General features: G+C 53.6%; 1 protein-coding gene across 4 annotated transcripts in view; it reads left to right on the top strand.

Moving 5' to 3' along the window:
* WDFY3 (WD repeat and FYVE domain containing 3) overlaps positions 1–20,505 on the top strand; it is a 2,050,643-nt gene that overhangs the window by 1,037,630 nt on the left and 992,508 nt on the right. For all 4 annotated transcript variants that reach the window (XM_086961876.1, XM_086961875.1, XM_086961873.1 and 1 more), the window contains one exon: positions 10,012–10,106. In XM_086961876.1, the coding sequence (XP_086818002.1) occupies positions 10,012–10,106 (95 nt within the window). The remainder of the gene's footprint in view (positions 1–10,011; positions 10,107–20,505) is intronic.

The raw sequence follows: 20,505 nt of genomic DNA, 5'->3' as shown, positions 1-20,505 counted from the left end.
CCTCTTCACACCTGCGACATATTCAATGATAAGATCTAGGTTGATAACACCAATGGTAGACAAAAATTATCCAGTATTTGGGTGTCTTTCATAGATTCACATGCCTGAATCATTCCCCGTCGCCGAGACGGGAGCCTCCGGTACATAAAAAAGTAATGTCCTAGGGACATACATAGAGAATATAGGCCGAAGGGCCTTCCCTTTGGGGCCTTTCCACGTCCTTATGCAAAAAGGACCGAACTCTCATCGTTAGCCAATCGGCTCCGACCTCCCTCTAGAACCTTCCCGGGAGGAGCCTCAGTCCCTCAGATTTTCTACCGCACGTTGTGCTAGGGAGTCTCCAACCTGAGCTCTTCAGGTTTTCCAAAATTCGAAGTCTCAAACTTCGCCGAAGTTCACTTTGTACGGAAAAGGATTTTTATCCTATCATCGACTACATGTCGGAATCTAATAAGAAAGCTTCGTCCATGGCGGACTCACTGAAGAAAGCCCTTCTAAGGGCCTGTTCCTCCTGCGGCAAGCAGCGGATTCAAGCGGAGGACAAGCACGACCTGTGCTTATATTGCCTGTACCCTGACCACGTCACTGACAAGTGTAGGGTGTGTAGAGCCTTCCCAAAGAAGACTGTTAAGGAAAGGGAAACTCGCCTTCGCGAATGGCTCGACAGGCTTAAGGTCCGAGACACTCTGGAATCTTCCGAGGGTAGTGTCTCCGCGACCTCCAAAGTCTCCAAGAAGAGACCCAGGGTGCAGTCCCCTGGAGAGACAGACACTCCTCCTAAGAAGGCGCACAGGAAGCCTTCGGAGGCACGCTCCACCACCTCCTCCGTGTCTGTTAAGGATGGCCAGAGGTTTAAGAAGCCCGCTCCATCTACTAAGCGGACCACCTCAGTCACGACCACTGTGTCGACCACTACGGCCTCATCGCCCTCCGCGACGGCCACGACGACCACCACTGCGTCCTCAGGCGCACCGGTCTCCTCGACCATTCCTCTGAAACCGTCCTCAGGCGCACCGGTCTCCTCGACCATTCCCCTGAAACCTTCATCCAGTACGAAGACGGCCTCTTCGTCACCTAAGAGGTCTAAATCTACAGGTACGCCTTCGCCGAAAACACCTCATACCGAAGGCTCGTCACCTAAAACGTCGAAGTCAAGTTCGTCACCTAAAACGTCGAAGTCAAGTTCAAAAAGCACACCTTCGACAAAGATATCTCAAGTCCAAGGCCCTACCAGCAGTAAAGCGGCGACACTCTTATCCCCGCAAAATTTGATGCCATTGACCCTGACGGAGGTGCCCGAATCGCCAACACACACGGCGGGGGCGCCATCTTCACGCACGTCGTCGGAAGAGACCCCGCCGCCATCTTGGAAAGAATCGAGATTGGTCGAAGTCTCTATTCACTCGATTCCAACGCCCTCGGTTCGACCAACGGTGGAGTTGGCACCCGAGCAAGAACAGGAAACACTCCAGAGTGAGGAGTCAGACGAAGAACAGGAGGTTCACGAAGAACACCAGGACGTCCAACAGATCCGGGACGAAATTATGTATCAGGGCAGCTCCCTGAACGTCGACACGGTGAACACCCCGATGATCTGTTTGCCACTGTCTCTGGTCAACGATTTGAAATCCCTGGTGCAGGACTATAAACAACGGTTTCCGGACGCCGACAGCGGTACCCAGGTACCGGTCACCCAAGCGCAACCATCGGCCTCGCACCCTTCCGCTCCCCAGGCCCGTCCTCGGAGCCAACTCCGACCGCAAACCCAGGCGGAGGACTCATCGGAAAGCGAGGAGGATGAGACGGACTTGGAGGAAGGCGAGGTGCAAGACGTCGCCTCGGACCACAGAGACGACGATGCCGATGCTGCGTCATCACACCATTCGTCTACCCCGGCATCCCCGCGACCGCGCCACTCTGAAGCGGCGGACGTGGGAGGTTTCCACAAACTGGTGGACAGAGCTGCGAGGAGGTTTCACATGGCGGTGGAATCCGCAGAAACGGAATGCTTCCTCCATGATTTCAAGGAGCACACACAGAAATCGGCCAAGTCTATTCCTCTTATAGACTTTCTATGGGAACAGGGCAAGAAACTGATGCTCACGCCTGCTTCGGTGCCTGCGGTGGTTCCGCGCCTAGACAAAAAATATAAGGCCCCGAACTCCGCACCTGCCTGCCTGACCGGCCACCCCAAACCGGACTCAGTTGTCACTCAGGCGGCCCAAAAACAATCCCGCAACCCCTCATCGCCGCTGTCCGCGCCCCCGGACAAGGAAGGAAGGAGGCTGGACACCATAGGCAAGAGGTTCTCTACCACATCCGCCATGTCCATCAAGGTGGCAAATTCCATCGCCCTCCTTGGCCGCTACAACCGCCAGCTATGGGAAGACATAGCTCCCTATCTGCAAAGTCTGCCAGCCGCGGTCCAGGACGAGGTGAAAGCTCTTCTAGCGGAAGGACAAAACTCCGCGGCAGAAATTATCGACTGCGCCATCGACGCAGCCATGACGGGATTCCGCCAGTTGGCAGGGGCTGCCGTGCTCCGCCGCCAAGGCTGGCTCAAAGCGACGTCTTTTCGGCAGGAGGTCCAATCTAAGGTGCTGGATATGCCGTTCGATGGTCAATTCCTCTTTGGGGAGAAGATAGACGAGGCGCTCCAGGCCATCAAAAAAGACACCGACACGGCGAGGGCTCTGGGCTCCCTCCAGTCCCGGAACCAGTCCTTTCGGGGGGGCCGCTCCAGGGGTCAGTACTCCTACAGAGGTTCCTACCAAAATCGGTCGTCCTATTCCTACGGCAACAGGAACCAGCCCCAGCAAAAACAACAGTCCCGACAGTCATCCTATGGGAGATCGTCCTTCAGAGGCAAATCCGCCAAGAGGGGCACTGGCGGCCGCCAGTGACCATTTACTCCAGCCAGTCCCACCACCGTCTCAATCCTTTCGCATTGGGGGAAAACTGACCCACTTCCTCCACAATTGGCAAAAAATCACCACGGATCGGTGGGTACTACAAATAATTCAATTTGGACATTCCCTCGAACTGGTCAACACCCCTCCCAACACCCCTCCGCTGAAGCGTGCTCACAAACACCTGCACCTCCTTCTCCAGGAAGTCTCCGCCATGTTGGTCAAAGGAGCCATCGAAAGAGTCCCAAAGTCCCAGAAGGGGAAGGGTTTTTATTCCCACTTCTTCCTGGTCCAACAGAAAGGGGACAAGTGGAGGCCGATCTTAGACCTCCGGGCGCTCAACGCCTTCCTGCGGAGTCAATCCTTCCGGATGGTCACAATCCAGGAGATCCTAGGAGCACTGGAAAGAGGAGACTCGATGGTCTCCCTGGACTTACAGGACGCCTACTACCATATCCCCATCCTCGTAAGGCACAGGAAGTACCTACGGTTCGAAATAGCGGGCAGACATTACCAGTTCAAGGTCTTGCCATTCGGCCTCAAATCTGCGCCACGTATCTTCACAAAGTGCTTAGCGCCAGTGGCAGCCTTCCTGCGACAAAGAGGTCACCAGGTGTTCCCCTACCTGGACGACTGGCTGGTGAAGGCGCCTTCCCCGGAAGGCGCGACGGCTTCATCCAACGCCTGCTGCGCTCTTTTTCAACAACTGGGTCTGGCAATGAACCTCAAAAAATCCTGCACGACTCCATCAACGAGGATCACCTTCCTAGGGGCTACCCTGGACACAAAGCGCGCGAAGGCTTTCCCCTCAGAGGACAGGACCAACAAAATACTGTCCCTGGCCGCGGCGGTGGCCAAGAAGCCTCGCGTCAAGGTGCGGACTTTCACCTCCTTGCTAGGGATGATGTCCTCATGCATTCTCCTCATACCTCACTGCAGGCTTCGCATGCGTCCCCTGCAGGAGGCGCTGGCGAGACAATGGAAACAGAGTTCCGGCTCCTTCGAGGACATTATCACGATCACACCGGCCATCACAAAGGCCCTTCTGTGGTGGAGAAACCGGACGCACCTGACGGCCGGCTTGCAGTTCCTCCTGCCACCGGCACCACTGGTCATCACGACAGACGCCTCACTGGAAGGCTGGGGCGCAGTACTCTTGGACCTTCGAGTCAGCGGAAAATGGGACGCCCAGGAGAGACATCTGCACATCAACCTACTGGAACTGAGAGCAGTGTATCTGGCTCTGCAGGCCTTCCTGCCACGTATCGGCTCTTCCCCGGTGCTCGTCAAAACGGACAACACCACGACGATGCACTACCTGAACAAACAAGGGGGAACGCGATCTCTCTCTCTCTCACGAGAATCGCAAAAAATCTGGAACTGGTTGGTGGCACACGGGCTCTCTCTCAAAGCGGAGTACGTTCCCGGGAAGGACAACACTATCGCGGACGCCCTCAGCAGACGGACCTCTCTCTCCCACGAATGGGAGCTGAACGGCGACACGGTGGCCCACGTCTTCTCGCAATGGGGGACCCCGAGGATCGATCTCTTCGCGACGGCAGAGAACGCCAAATGCCAAAGCTACGCAAGCTGGCATCCCCAACGGGGGTCGCTGGGAAATGCTTTTTCCATCGGCTGGTTCAGCGTGTTTGCGTACGCTTTTCCTCCGTTCCCGATGATACCGAGGCTCCTCCGGAAGATGAAGACGGAACCGTGCACCCTGATACTGATTGCTCCGTACTGGCCGAGACAACATTGGTTCTCGGACCTGCTTCGCCTGTCCATCAGGCCCCCGATTCACCTACGACAACACCCGAACCTCTTAACGATGTCCGGAGGCCAGGTACACCACCCGAACCTCAGTTCGCTCAAATTATCGGCCTGGCTCCTGAGCACCGAGAGTTCGGAGACCTAGAGATCAATCAGGACTGCAGGGCAGTACTAGCCAAAGCGAGGGCGGGCAGCACGAACAAGACCTACTCGCTGAAGTGGAAAAGGTTCTGCCAGTGGTGTTCGGAACACGACTTACACCCCCTCCGGATCACGCCGGTACAGCTGCTACCGTACCTCCTCCACCTGGCTCAGTCGGGGCTGGCGCACGCCTCCATTAAGGTTCATCTGGCTGCGATTTCGAGATTCACCAGGACCCCATCGGGACCCTCCCTCTGGTCCAGTCGACTGATAAAACAATTTCTAAAAGGACTCTACAGATCCTTTCCGAGGCCTCGGAAAGTGCCTCCAACCTGGCAGTTGAACTTGGTGCTCAACCAACTCATGAAACACCCATTCGAGCCCATACACCGGGCCTCACTCAAACATCTTTCCTGGAAAACGGCACTCCTGCTGGCCCTGACGTCTGCCAGACGGGTCAGCGAACTTCAGGCGCTGTCTATTCAGGAACCGTATCTCCAATTCAGGCACGACCGAGTGGTACTCAGGCCAAACCCTAAATTCATTCCTAAGGTGCCGTCGGACTTTCATCTGAACGAACCAATTGTCCTTAAGTCGTTCTTTGCGAACCCTTCCACGGCAGCGGAAAGGGCGCTGCATTCCTTGGACCTTCAAAGGTGTCTCAAATTCTACTTGGATAGGACCAAAGACGTCAGAAAGTCTTCTCAACTTTTTGTAGCCTACAGCAACCCGCGCATGGGGTTGCCCTTGACGAAACAGAGCATCTCCCGCTGGATTTCTTCAGCGATTGCTTTCTGCCATGATCAGGCCGGACGGCCTTTGACAGACCGAGTGGCTGCCCACTCTACCAGAGCGATGTCAACGTCAGCGGCGCTCTTCGCTGGAGTGACGATCCTGGACATCTGCCGAGCGGCGACCTGGAAGTCCCCGCACACCTTTTCCAGACACTACTGCCTGGACATCGAACTGCAGAAGGACGCTGCAGTGGGACAAGCGGTGCTATGCCATCTCTTCCAATAAGGTGAGCCTTACCTCGTCCCGCCATCCAGGTATGCACATTCTTCATGGTCTTTCTTTATCTCTGCTATATGCATGACTGTATATTACCATGTTTATCTCACATTGTCTGTGAATTATGCAAGCCTGCCGGTTGTGGGAATGTGCTTTGCCACTATGCATGTGTAACTGCTCACTACTCTGATTCAGGCATGTGAATCTATGAAAGACACCCAAATACTGGATAAGAAATGCGTTACTTACCTGTAACAGCAGTTATCCAGTATTGGTGTCTTTCATAGATTCACATGCACCCTCCCGCCTCCCCGGTAAGGACTCACGTACCTCTATGACTACAGTGCCGACACCCTAGCTGGGTGCGTACGAAAATCTGAGGGACTGAGGCTCCTCCCGGGAAGGTTCTAGAGGGAGGTCGGAGCCGATTGGCTAACGATGAGAGTTCGGTCCTTTTTGCATAAGGACGTGGAAAGGCCCCAAAGGGAAGGCCCTTCGGCCTATATTCTCTATGTATGTCCCTAGGACATTACTTTTTTATGTACCGGAGGCTCCCGTCTCGGCGACGGGGAATGATTCAGGCATGTGAATCTATGAAAGACACCAATACTGGATAACTGCTGTTACAGGTAAGTAACGCATTTCGTATAAAGCATCTCCTATTGACCCGCTAACATACAAGGTCAACTTTCACCAGACTCTTTAGTGGAAGCAACTGCACACAAAAGAGCCAACTCTCAAACACCTGGTGAAGTCCCTTCACCAGATAAGGAGAACAAGAAAATAGATGCAGCTGGAAAGAGGGTAGCTGCCTAACCCGCCACTCACTGGCGTATCACAAACTCCTTTAGCCTTCTCTCTACATATGATAGCGCCTATTGGGACAAAATGGAGGAACTTCTCCAATAATTCCAGAAAAGCACAGGAAATGAGCTTATCAAATAGTCTCTGAAATAAAATTAATTGCCAACACAACTACACATTGTGCTTTCAACGCTGCGGATACTGCAGCTAGGGGAATAAACTCAAGTGTCTTAGAACGCATAAATGCTTGGCTTCAGGTCTCAGGGTTCAAACCTGAAGTACAGCAAAATCTACTAGCCCTCTCATTTCATGGTACCCTGTTTGCCCTCAAGTAGATACATTATTAGAAAAGATAAACAAAGACACAAACAACCAAAGCCAAGGGAGCGCTACAAACACCCCCTATTGTGGTTCCTTTCGCCACTAATCCTAATGTGGAGGGTCAAGAACTACCTCTCCTGAGACCCCCGCCTCACACTAGTGGTCACAAACTCAACCAGCCTTGCCTAGAGTATACTACAGAGTCTTGTAAAGAGGTAACTACTCTAAAGGCAGAGGCAAAGGCTGTAATCAATCTGTTGAACTTCCTGTCTTTTTTCCCCCAATTTAACTCCGTTCCAGAAAAGACTTTACACACGTAGCCTTAAACCGAACTCTCGTACTACATAGACAGGACTAAATCATTTAGGAAGGCTCAACAACTATTTGTTGCTTTCTCAAAACCTCACAAAGGACCATTTCTATATGCAGGAATTGCAAAATGGATTGTTAAATGCATCCAAACATGCTATGCTAAAGCTAAAAAAACAGGCAAAGGCATAGCAAATAGGTCTCGCCTTTGGGACCTTATAAGTGTTTAGCCATGCAGCAAATTATCACCCACTTGGCAGATTTCGGTAATGAAACTAGTACTTATGTAAAGTGCTTTGATACCTTAAAGCGCGCTACATAATGCAAAAAATAAAAAAGGAATGAAAGGAGAAGTAATTGCAGAATTTTGAGGTGGGGGAACGAAAATAGGCACTGGGTAGAGTTACGCTGTGCCTACCTGCCGTAGATGTTTGGTTTTTCTGCACAACAGTTAGGGTAAAATGCTGATGGCTAATGTTCTTCTGTTTTGTTTAACCAGAAGCATGATCATCCGGTCAACAAATGGTTAAGCATCACAATGTAGCTATTTACTGAAACCCCACGAGGATCGTTCCCTTCCTCCCCAAGACATGAGTGGCCTTTAAGGAGCTTTAACTACTGTAGCAGCTGCTTGTTGCCTTCCAGGGTAGACTTGTTGGCCAAGGTCCACTCATTAGACGGTGCTGACGATTCCGCTGAAAAGTAAGATGTCACTGTAATTGACTTAGTTTCTGTTCCTTTGTGTTTTAGAGAAAATAAAAGTGCATTCTTGTGGAGGTGGGGTGAAGGGGACGCTTATTCTAATGAAAGCGGCAAGGTCTGGAAATGAAACCTGACCATAACAAATGACAGCCTGTGCGCCGCCGCTGCTGGCTCCTATTATATAATGCCAGTACCAAATCAGAAAGCGAGCACAGTATAGAAAATCAGGAGCCGAATTGAAAGGAGGCGAAAGTGAGTTATCCCAGTGTGCAAGTGAAGGCGGGTCTAGAGTATGCTGCATCTTGGTGCTCAGTAACAGATGTTTATTGCCAAACAAATGAATGTTAATTAGTTTGTTGGCCTCTAGTAGGAAGAAAGGCTGAGCAGACGCGCTGGGGTTCGAACCTGCCATTGTGAGGTCAAACATAAGATTAATAGGCCTTAAAGTTAATACTGCATTATATAATGCCAGTATCAAATCGGAAAGCAACCACAATAGAGAAAATCAGGAGCTGAACTGAAAGGAGGGGAAAGTGAGTTATCCCAGTGTGCAAGTGAAGGCGGGGCTGGAGTATGCTGCATCTTGGTGCAGAGTAAGAGATGTTTATTCAAACATAAGTTTAATAGGGTGCTTGCCTTAAAGTTAAGATTGCCTTCCTCCTTCTACAAGTTAACAGCAATAGGCCTAGCATGACAGCGAATGCACACGTTTCTCATTGAAACCAGAGCCTTTGCAGGGCTGAGTGTGTGCATGTGGCATGTGAATGGACATTTGGTTAAAAACAATTGTGCGAGAGAGAAGCGGGGGAGAGTGAGCACGGCAGCGCGCCGATGGTGCTAATTAAAAACAGATGGTGACATGACCCCGAACAGATGGCGCGCCCCTGCTCGTAACTACAAGCCCTAGGTCGTGGGCGGATACATTTACTGGGAAAGGTGCGACATGCAGCGGCCTTTGCCCAATTGCGTGCTGTCTTTTTAGAAAGACACACGCAAAGATCAATTGAAATAATGCACAAAAAAAACTCACGCATGAGCGTGTGGAAAGTCCAGAGTGATTCCAAGAGGTCGTTTTCCTAGAGTAGAGCATGCGTGCTGCGCTAGGCTCAACCTAAAAAGGGCTTCAATGGCTTTCCTAGGAAATATACTTATAGCTGACATATGTAAAGCAGCTACATTGTCTACACCACATACTTTTACAAAACATTACTTTGTAGATGCACTGACCTGAAAACAAGTCAATGTGGCCCAAGCAGTTCTACATACACTATTTGAAACAGTTGTAACTCCCACAGGGCAAGCCAGTGCTTATGGAGGAGGACTGCAGTACTGTCTGTATATACAGCCACACATACATCGAATGGAAAATGTTACTTACCCAGTAAGCATCTGTTCCTGGCATGTAGTGTTGTAGATTCACAAGCACCCACCCTCCTCCCTGGACGCCTGTCCTTGTTACAGTTACTTTCACTATTTCTCACAAACTCCTTTTGCATTGACATCTTTACATAGTATGCTTTTCTTCACATTTCATCCTTACTCGCATTGCGGGAAAACAATCCAACAATGGAGTTGATGACATTGCTCATTACCACCAAGTCAAGTCAAGTCAAGTCAGAGAATTTATATAGCGCACTACATACCCAGAGGGTAAAACAACTTGCACACATCCGAGGCCAACACTAGATGGCAGGATTATGCTAAGCATGTGAATCTACAATACTACATGCCACGAACAGATGGTTACTGCATAAGTAACATTTTCCCCTCAAATGGTTCCCTTGAAACTGGAAGCTTTACTCACCGTTGAGTATGAATGTAAGTAAAATTGTCTTGGGGTTAAATATAATTATTTTTGCCTCAGCTACACTACAGTGAATTGGTCATTTTAAGGTACTTCTTTTTATTTTAAATTTTGGACATTGTGTTTTTTAAACGTTTTGTACTTAGTTTCTGAAAATGGTGTGCAACACACGAAAATGCATTCACTCATCTTAGCTAATGTAATCCAAATAAATAATGTATCCTTTTATTCATCTGAAAGGTTCGGACAATTCATCTCCTCTACTTTGCCAACATTTGCCGTATGTGAGAAGTTTGTAGTCATGGAAGTAAATAACGAAGAAAATCTTGAAGCTGGTAAGGTTCTTTGTCAGCTTGAATAGGTAATAGATGTCTAATTCGTAACAGTACATGAATTGTTTTATTGCATAATTAACTGTTACTTTAACTGAAATTTTATACCACACACAGTAATTATCCCTACTGCTCAGGAACTTTTGTAGCTGTCTGCACCAGATACACCTGGGGGAATATGGCAGAAAGTACCTTGGAGGCACAACGGGCATATGCGCCTGCTTTGTGCACCTTTTGGGCACTTTGGCATTACAGAAGGGGCCGCAGACACTTGTGCAGCCTCTTATGTATAACTGATAGCGCTGGCGCTACATGTGCACCAGTGCAATCTCAAGAGGGCATGCCCTCCTTTGCATGGGGGTGGCCCCAAGCAAATGAGAAAAAATATCTTTTCCTCTGTGCCTGCGCTGTATTACGGTTACAAGTGTGAAGGCAAAGAAGTCGTCGGGAGGCGTACTGAAAGTGCACTACAAAAAGTTGGCGCACTGTCAGTGTGCTCCCTGATGGTAGCTCTCTGGAAAGGGGGAGGGGGTCCTGTGAATCCCCAGACATCCCCTTACAGGCGGGTACAGTTAATCACTGCACCCACCTGCAAAAAAATCTCCTATCCCTCCTCAAAGTGCAGACATGTTGCCACCTGCACATTAAAACACAGAGTGGCTTTGAAGCAGCCGCTCCATATTTCACTTGAATGCCCTGCCCCCAGGGCAGTAAGAGTTTGAGGCTGCCCCCAGGGCAGTACATTCTCTGTACTGGGGGCACTTTCCCTGTTTCCGCATGGCACATCTATTTATGTTTAAATGTTTTTTTTAGCATTTTCAAAAATAACACCCAACATGCGTACAATTATGCAATGTGAAAAGGGTATATTGCTCACAGACAAGGTTGTACATCCGTAACACTGTCAAGGCAAAGTGTACATTGCAAAGCGAAAAATACTGCTTTTATATGAAACCAAAAACTGAAACAGGGGGCGTGGCCAAGATGGCGGGGTGAGCGGACGCTTCCTCCCGTAGCTCCTCCGGCCCAGCTCAGCTCGAGCCCCGATTTATGCGCTTCTCTCCCCCCGCGGCTGCACTGCGGGCGAGGGAACTGTGCCGGAATTCTTGGGGCACATTTTGATGCCACTTTGCCTTCTGTTGCCCCGGGGGAAGTCCCCGAAAAGTTTGTTCGACGGCCGAAGCGAGGAGTAGAGCCCGGATCACCCCGAGGAGAAGGGCCTGGAGGCGGAGCGTACTGCGGCGCTGTCCGCGCGCCCCGGCTGGGCCGAGGGCTGAAAGCTGCGGATCCCGAGGGAGCGGACTCGACGGACTCCGCGGAGTGCGGGGGCTTCCTGGCCGTCGCCCTGAGACCGGAGTCATCGTTGGCCGACAGACTCCGGACCTGCGTCTGCGATTTATCCCCCTGCCATGGGTGTCGGTGTGTGACGCCTTGCGGACCCCGAGCCTGGAAGCGGGGGACGGTGGAGTTTGAGCAGTGACCGAACCGGGCGTACTAGCCGGTGAAACTGGGGGGCACTGGTTTCGCACCTTCCCGACCCATTGCTGTTGAGGGTCGCCCACAGACTTGCTAGCCTGGGCTGCCCTCCTGGGTTCCGCCCTCCCGCCATCTTGTCACTGAGGAGCTGGTACTGGTGACCCTTGCCCGCGCCCTTGCCATACGGGCGCCTCGGCTCATCCTGGTACCTACGCATCTGCCGCCCTCCCTGGAAGCACGCGGCTGCAAGCCTCCGACCTGAACCTGGATTATCGCCCTGACTGGCTCGCTGGTTGTCTCGCTTTGGCCTGTGCCGCCATTTTGTCGCCTGTGACGCACTACCCTTGTCCTCGGCGAGGTCTTCACATCTGGTGCCCACGAGCGGCTGGGCGCATCTACAGCGGCCAGTCCTAGGTTTCACCCGCCGCGGAGGCCAAGATGGCTGGGAGACGAGGTGCGGCGCGGGGAGATCGCACTCTGCCGGACATGCTCGGCAGGGCACAGCAACTGCGAGACAGGACGCAGCCGTCCCCGGGGTCCTCCCGGGCCTCAACGGACGCCACCGGAGGCGAACCACCAGTCACGAGGTCCTTCATGGAGGACTTATTCAGCTCCCTCAAGGAGGAATTCCAGACTCTCAAGACCGAGGTGGCCGGAGAGGTCCGTGAGGTGCGCAGGGAAATCGAAGGCCTGGGCGAGCGGGTCGACACTGTGGAAACGGCGGCCCAGCGTCGTGATGAAGAGATAGTTCATCTCCAGCAGGACGTTCTCCGCCTTCGGGAGCAATGTGTCGAGCTCCAGGCCCACTCTGAGGACCTCGAGAACAGGTCCAGGCGGAATAACATTCGGGTGCGAGGCGTTCCGTCCGCGGATGAGGGTGCGGACCTGGTGGCCTATCTGCAGGACCTGTTCCGCGACATCTTGGGAGAAGAAGCGGACTTCCCGATCCGCATCGACAGGGCACACAGGGTGGGCCGCCAGCGCCAGTCATCGGCACCCCCGCCTGATATCCTGGCATTCCTGCCGGATTTCCCCCTAAAGGAGCGCATTATGACGGAGGCCCGCAGGAAGCAGCCGCTGTCCTTTCGAGAACGACCCGTGGCGCTCTATCAAGACTTGTCCGCCATCACACTGCAGAAGCGCAGGTCTTTCCGCATCGCTACGGACTTTCTGCGAGAGCATGAGACGGCCTACTCCTGGGGTCACCCCTTCCGTATTATTTTCCGATGGAATGGGGTGCTGCATCAGCTGCGCTCCTTACAAGATGTCTGTGGGGTGCTGGGACTCACAGCTACAGAGGAAGAAGGGGCGACACCCGCATGGAGGCGCCCCGAGCGGCGGGGCCGACGGAGATCGAGGAGGCGCCAATCGTCAGCGACAGCGAGTCGCCCTGACTCCCCTACCATCAGGGCGGATATGGCTGAGGCCCTGAGGACTGCGGCCAGGAACTTGCCTGATTCTAATGGCGTGGCCCAGACGGCCTAACTTTTCTCCGGGGGGAGAGACTCTTAGCGTCTGCGATGCTGGGTTGGGGCTGGGGGTTGGGGGGGAGAGGTTGGAGGTGAGTGGCTGGACGTCCACCTGACTGGTTTCTACAGACTCGCCCACTTGGGCCAGACTGAGACTATGGGGTATTTTTTCTTGTTTTTGGTTTTGGCTGGTTGCCATGGGTTGGTTCTGGGGGGGTTCAAGAGCTGGTTTGGTGTTGGGGGGGTCCCGTCCGATATTGTCCGAACACATGCGAAGCCGACTCTGGCCTTCCCTGCGCCCCTGCCCCGCGCGCCCCTTCCACTGATCCCTTGCTCGCTGCATAGCGCTTTGCGTCCCTGGGAGCGATGCCGTCCCTGAAAGTAGTGACCCTTAACGTTAAGGGTCTGAATAATCCTGTGAAGCGTAGGGCGATCCTTTCCCTGCTGGAAGGGTCACAGGCGGATATTTGCCTCCTGCAGGAAACCCATTTACTCTCTAAAGATTGCCATAGGTTGCGCTCTGCCAAGTTCCCCACGCAACTCTTTTTCTCGGCTGCGACTAAGACTGCGGGGGTAGCCATTCTTCTAGCCAGCTCCTTCAGGGGTGAGGTGTTGTATAAACATGCCGAGCAGAAGGGGAGACTTCTAGCGTATCGCATGCGTCTGGGGGGTGTTGCCTTCACGGTTGGCTCCGTGTACAGCCCAAATGACCACCAGGATCCCTTCCTGGAATCTGTGTTGGTAGACGTTACTGCCTCGCCCGATCGCCACGTCATTTTGGGGGGAGACCTGAACATGGTCTTCGACTCCGCCTTGGATAGGTCTGCCCAGCGCTTTCCGCAGACGGGGGAGCTTTCTAGAGCGGTACAGGACCAGATTGCAGAGATGGATCTGCATGACCTCTGGCGCACCATGCACCCCGCCGATAGGGACTACTCCTATTTCTCCCACGCACACCGCACTTACTCGCGGTTGGACTACCTCTTGGTGAGCGGACCGCTTCGCGCGGCCGCCACGGCGGCAGACATCGGGGTCTTGTCCCTGTCCGACCATGCGCCGGTTTCCGGGGCATTTGCTTGGCCGGTGGCCCCCCCCTCCAGAGGGATGTGGCGGCTTCGGGACACGCTTCTCCATAAGAAATCGGTGGTGAAGCGAGTGGAGGAGGTCATTCAGGAGTACCTGACTCACAATGACAATTCCGACACGTCCCTAGCAACGCAGTGGGCGGCTTTGAAAGCGGTCGTCAGAGGGGAGTTTATCTCCATTTCCTCGGCGGAGAACAGGGAGCGGTAAAGTAAGAGGGAGGAACTAACGGCGCAAGTCAGGGAACTCGAGCAGGTTCACCGCCGGACGGGGGCTCCTCGAGTTTGGAAGCAGCTGAAGGCGGCGCGGAAACTCCTCTCTGCGTTGGACCTGGACCGGGCGGAGTATGCGGCGTTGCGCTTGAAGCATGCCTTTTACACTGGCGGAGACAGATGCGGCAAGCTCCTGGCCCACCGGCTCAGGGCTGCGCAGCAACGCAACGTAGTAAAGGAGCTGATGGGAGCGGAAGGGGTCCCGGTTTCCGGTGACGCGGAGGTGGCGGATTCCTTCCGTGCCTTCTATGAGGCGCTATACGCTGCAGAGCCCTCCCCACCGGGAGAGGCTGAGGCCTATTTGGAATCAGTAACCCTCCCTGCCCTGGATCCCGCCCAGGCGGACCACCTAGAGAGGGACATTCATGTGGAGGAAGTCATCTCCGCTATCGCACGGTTAAAGCACGGCAAGGCCCCGGGCCCGGATGGCTATACGGCCTTGTTTTACAAGACCTTCTGTCCCACTGTCGCGCCTCTCCTGGCCCGCTTGTTCAATTCCTTTTCTGAACCGGGAGCCATACCACCGGACCTTCTCTCGGCGACTGTGTCGGTTATTCCGAAACCGGGGAAGGACCGGACTCTGTGCGGCTCGTATCGGCCCATCTCGCTTCTAAATGTGGACCTTAAGCTTTACACGGGGATCTTGGCGGCCAGACTGGGTCTGCACCTACCAGGTCTGGTGGAGGCGGACCAAGCCGGCTTTGTACCCGGTAGGCAGACGGTCGACAACACTAAGAGGGTGACGCACGTGCTGGAAAAGGCGTCCCGGGGGAGCGGATGCTGCTGTCGGTCGACGCGGAAAAGGCCTTTGATAGGGTTCATTGGCCGTACCTCGAGCTGGTTCTCGGGAAACTGGGGATCGGCGAGAAGTTCCGCACTATAGTTTTTAATTGTTATAGGAGGCCGTCAGCATTGGTGCGTGTCAATGGATGCAGCTCCATCAGCTTTGCCATTGAGCGCGGCACGAGACAGGGCTGCCCCCTTTCGCCGCTCCTGTTTGCCCTCTATATGGAGCCGTTTGCCCAGAGGATTCGCGATAACCCGGACGCTATTGGGGTGAAGATGGGGCAATACACACATACTGTCAGCTTATATGCGGATGATGTCTTGCTGACCCTGGATGACCCCAAGCGGTCGCTCCCTGCCTGCGTCCAGGAACTGAACTCCTTTGGCCGCGTGGCGAGCTTCAAAATGAATATGTCTAAATCGGCTGCCCTGGATGTGTCACTTTCTGTCGACACCAGGCGGGACCTTCAGCGTCTTTTCCCTCTGCAATGGTCCTCCTCCATGGTGCCTTACCTGGGGATTTTGCTTGCCCCCTCCCTACCTGCAATGGTCGCAGCTAACTATTCCTCCTTGGGCAAAAAGATCAAGGAGGAACTCGGCCGATGGAACAAAGGCCTGCTCTCGTGGCTGGGCCGTATCGCAGCGGTGAAGATGACGATACTGCCTCAGATCCTGTATCTTTTTCGCGCTCTACCTCTCCAGCCCCCTGTAGGTTGGATACGGCAGGCGCAGGCTGACATCTCCCGCTTTGTGTGGCAGGGCCGTAAGCCTCGAATGAAGCGTGTTCTCTCCACGCTTGCCCCGGAGGCGGGGGGTCTCGGTGTTCCGGACCTCCGGAAGTACTTTCAGGCGGCGCAACTCCGATATTTGGTGGAGTGGAGCCGGTGGGAATCGGACAAGCACTGGCTCTTTCAGGACCAGGCAGTTGCGGGCCGTACCCTCCAGGAAGTCCCGTTCCTGCGGCGCACTCACCGCCCGCCTAATCTCTACACCTCCTTTATCACCCGGGTTCCGCTGCGAGTGTGGGATGCGGTGTGTGAGCTTCGGGAGCTCACCACTTTTCCATCACCGTTCACTCCCATTGCTGGCAATCCGGACTTCACTCCGGGTCTGGAACCGGGAGCCTTTTCCCACTGGGTGAGCGCGGGTTGTAGGGCACTTTTTCAGATCTACGGGCCGGAGGGTGTGCTCCCCTTCCAGCAGCTCCGACAGGAGTTTGGCCTGACGGAGGGGGACAGACTGCGTTACATGCAAGTTCGCCACTGGGCTCTTCAACCCCCAGTGCGCGACGTCGCTGCCCGTTCGATTACGCCCTATGAGCGATGGCTGGTAACTCGGACCTCGGATGCCAAGCTCATCACCGACTTGTATAAGTTTCTCCAACCCCCGCCGTTTCATTACCATAACCCAGGGAGGGAGCGCTGGCACAGGGAATTGGGCAGGACCTTGAGCCACAAGGAATGGGACAGGATCGCGTATCGGGCGAGGCACTCTGCGTACCACACTGGGCTGACGGAGACCTTTACTAAGGTGTCCACCTATTGGTACTACACCCCGGAGAGGCTCTACGAGATGCGCAAAATCGGCGATAAAGGTTGCTGGCGCGGCTGCGGACAGGAGGGTACCCTCACGCACATTCTCTGGGAGTGCCCGGTGCTGTCGGCCTATTGGAAGGAGGTCTTGGATGAGGTAGACAGGCATTTTGAGATAGAACTCCCGCGCTTCCCTGCGTATGTCCTGCTAGGCCTCCCCAATGACCTGATGTACCCGCTGAAGTCCCGCAGGGGTAGACAAATTGCGATTGCGCTAGGCTCGGCGGTTCAAAACATCCTTGTACTCTGGCGTACCCCCACTGCCCCCTCTATCACTGGCTGGCTACACAGGCTCTGGCAGGTACTGGGTATGGAGAAGATGTCGCTAACAGTGGCTGGGAATGTGGACCAATTTGAAGAGCTCTGGCACCCCTTTTTAGCACTGCTGTCCACGGAATTTCGAGAGCTCACATGTCCACGGTACCTGCGACTTCTTAGGCTGACGCCGCCGGCGGCTCCAGCGGAGTGAATGTGGCGGGATCAGGGGGTTGGGGCTGGGGGTGGGGGGCGGGGTTATATGCTTCTAATGCTGACTTTCGGACGGGGATGTTGGGGTATTGTTTTCTTCCTTTTTCTCCCTTGCTTTTCTTTCTTCTATTTTCCGGGGACGGGGGGTTGGAGGGATGGTGTGTGTGTTTTTTCCTGTGTTGCGGGACGCTACTCTAGCTCAGCCTTGCTCGGGGAATGGGGGTCTACTGGAGGGTCATTTGCACTGCCTTATTGCCTTACGACTTATGCCTTGTTGCCCTCCGGGGCCTCCTGCCTCCCTACTTTCCCTCTGAATCACTGCAACGTTTCGCGTCTTGTATTGTATGTTCGCTTGACCTCCTATTCCCTTCCCCATGTTTTTTTGTACCTTAATAAAATACTTTAAACCTAAAAACTGAAACAAAACCATAGCGGGATGCTGGCAAGTGCTCTATCCTGGAAAAGCCACCGCTTCTAGGACTCTAGCCGCGCCCACTCCACCAAGTATCGCAGCTGTGCTGCCTTATAGTAGCTAAGAGATCTGTTATTCCTATTCCCCCATGTTCAGGGCGCATGTATCCTAGGGCCTTGCTCATCCTCTGTCTTTTCCCTGCCCATACTAACTGGTTAATGCTGTGCTGCATCGACGGGAGTGCTCCAGCGGGGGGCTGAACCAGCCAAGTCGGAAACAGGTAAAGTGCTCTAGGAAGTAGGGACATTTTGATCGCCAGTACCCTCCCAAAGAGAGATAAGTGGTGCTTGCTCGAAGCACTCAGATCTTTCACAGCTTCTTGCGACAACCTAGAGTAGTTCCGCTGAGCCGTTTGTTGGACCGTCCTCTAGATCTAAACCCAGGTAAGGAATTGCATCTGCTACCTTTATGCCGGCTAGCCAGTCGCCCATGGGTGTCGGTGGAGCCGGTGATGGAGGCACTGTTGAGCCGAGAAGCAATGCCAGGGACTTAGCCACGTTGACCCAAAAGCCAGATACCTGGCCAAATGCATCCAACTCCTTGAGGAAGGCGGGAAGGGAGAGCCCAGGGTCCGTCAAAGCTGCCAGTACGTCCTCTGCGTAGAGGCTAATGGGATGCATTCCCCCCCCCCCCAAATGGGAACCCCCCGAATTCTAGGGTTATCCCTAACACGCTGCACCAAAGGTTCTATGTAAAGAGCCAACAATAACGGGGACAGCGGGCACCCCTGTCTGGTCCCTTTTTGAATGGCAAAGAGCCTGGAGGAGACGCCGTTGACCCTTATACAGGCCGTAGGTTTGGCGTAGCAGTAGTATACCCATTCTCTGAACCTCTCGCCTAAGCCAAATTTCGTCAGTGTGTCCCAGAAACCCCCAGTCTACCCCATCTAACGCTTTTTCAGCATCAATCGTCAGCAGGAGAGCATCCATTCGTGTTTGATGGGCCTTGTCGATGAGATGGAGTATCCTTTTCGTGTTATCACTGCATTGGCAGGTCTGGATAAACCCTGCTTGATCAGGGTCTATCAAGTTTGGCAGGCAAGGGCTCAACCGCGCTGCAAGGATACCCATAAAGATCGTAAATTCTACGTTTAGAAGAGAAATCGGGCGGTATGAGCCGCATTGTTGCTCATCTTTCCGTGGTTTGGGGTAGACCACTATTGCGGCCGCAAGCATGGTGTCTGGGATCTGAGTGGGGCCCCCGAAGTTGTTGAAGAGCCTAGTCAAAATTGGTGCAAGGGTGGAGCAGAATTTCTTGTAGAAGAGAGGGGAACCCGTCCGGTCCCGGCGATTTAAGCAGTTTCAGGCAGGCTATCGCTGCAATAACCTCTACACGAATGGGAGCATCTAAGGATGTTGCCTGGGTTGGGGACAGGGCGGACATAGTGACAGATTGTAGGTAGGCTGATGGTGTCGGCCCTGGGTTAAGTCTGCTGCGTAAAGCTTCTGATAAGTCATGGAACCCGTGAGCTATCTCAATATCCCCTCTAATTTACCCCCCCCCCCCCTCTTTTCCCTGAAGCGAGGAGACCTGTGTGCATTGTCTCTTGGCCCATAGCCGGTTCGCTAGGAGTCGGCCTTTGCAATCCCCACCGACATAGTAACAATGTTGTAGGCGGACCGCTGCAAATTCTGCTCTATCCAAGTCGAGGGCAGCAAGTTGTGCCCTAACGGCCTTTAGTTGCCGCCAGACCCTCGGGCCCCAGTCCTGCTATGTACCCAATTGAGATCCTGTACCTGTGCTGACAAAGCGGATCTCACCCCCTTGCGCTCTTTATTAAAGGCCGCTGCGATCCCTATAAGCTCCCCCCTGACTACCGCCTACAATACCTCCCACAGTGTCGTAAAGGCCGTGCCCGGGTTGTCATTTATCGTGAGATAATCCTTAATACAGCGAAGAAGTTGCTGTTCCTCCTTATTATTGTGAAGCATGTGCTCCTTGGGTCTCCAGCTTCCATACCTGTGGGTATTTGGGTGAAACCCGTACTGCCAATGCATCATGGCCTGACAAAGCCATGGGTTCAATGCGTGTCTCCCTAACCACAGCATTAACCTCCTTCCTCCCCAGGAAATGCTCTTAGCGGGCATTGGACTTATGAGCATGGGAGTAAAATGTGTTTTGCTTTGAAGTGGGGTAGGCTGCCCTCAATATATCCATCAGGCCCATCTCCTTCAGTCATTCCTTCCCATCCCCCGATAGCTCCCCTCCCTGAAAATAAGATGCATGTGCCCTGTCCATACTGAAGTCCATAACTATATTGAGGTCCCTTCCCACCAGTGTCATGCGCCGCAGCAGCGCTAGTACATCTGCCAGTGCAGCTTGGATGAATTTCTCTAGGGGCGTAGATAGAACCAACCACCAGGAGTTGGCTTCCAAATTGGAAGGTATAAGCTAATAACCTCCCCTTGAGTTCTGCCACTCTCCTTCACCTCCCCCTGAAGCGTCTAGAGATGAGGATAGCCCCCCGGCCTTTTTCTCCCCCAGCGAGGAGAAATATTGGAGAGGAAAGGCTCGAGATCGCATGCAGTGGGTATCTTTAGGGAGGAGGTGAGTCTCTTGTAAGAGACACACATCCGCCTCTGCATTCTCCAGATAAGACAGGACTACGCACCTCTTCACCGGGTTGTTAAGCCCCTTTACATTAAGCCTGAGGATGTTCACAGTCGCCATGGTAAAGGGAGAGGGAGACAATAGCTTCTAAGCTGACCCCAAAGTGTAAGCAGCGCGTGCAGTCTAGTGAGTCGGGGGTGGATAGCAGATCATCGCCAGGGGTAATACGTAAAC

Source organism: Lissotriton vulgaris, chromosome 3_1, assembly GCF_964263255.1.
Source record: "Lissotriton vulgaris chromosome 3_1, aLisVul1.2, whole genome shotgun sequence".
In the NCBI taxonomy this organism is placed as follows: Eukaryota; Metazoa; Chordata; class Amphibia; order Caudata; family Salamandridae; genus Lissotriton; species Lissotriton vulgaris.
This window is presented reverse-complemented; position numbering and strand designations above follow the sequence as displayed.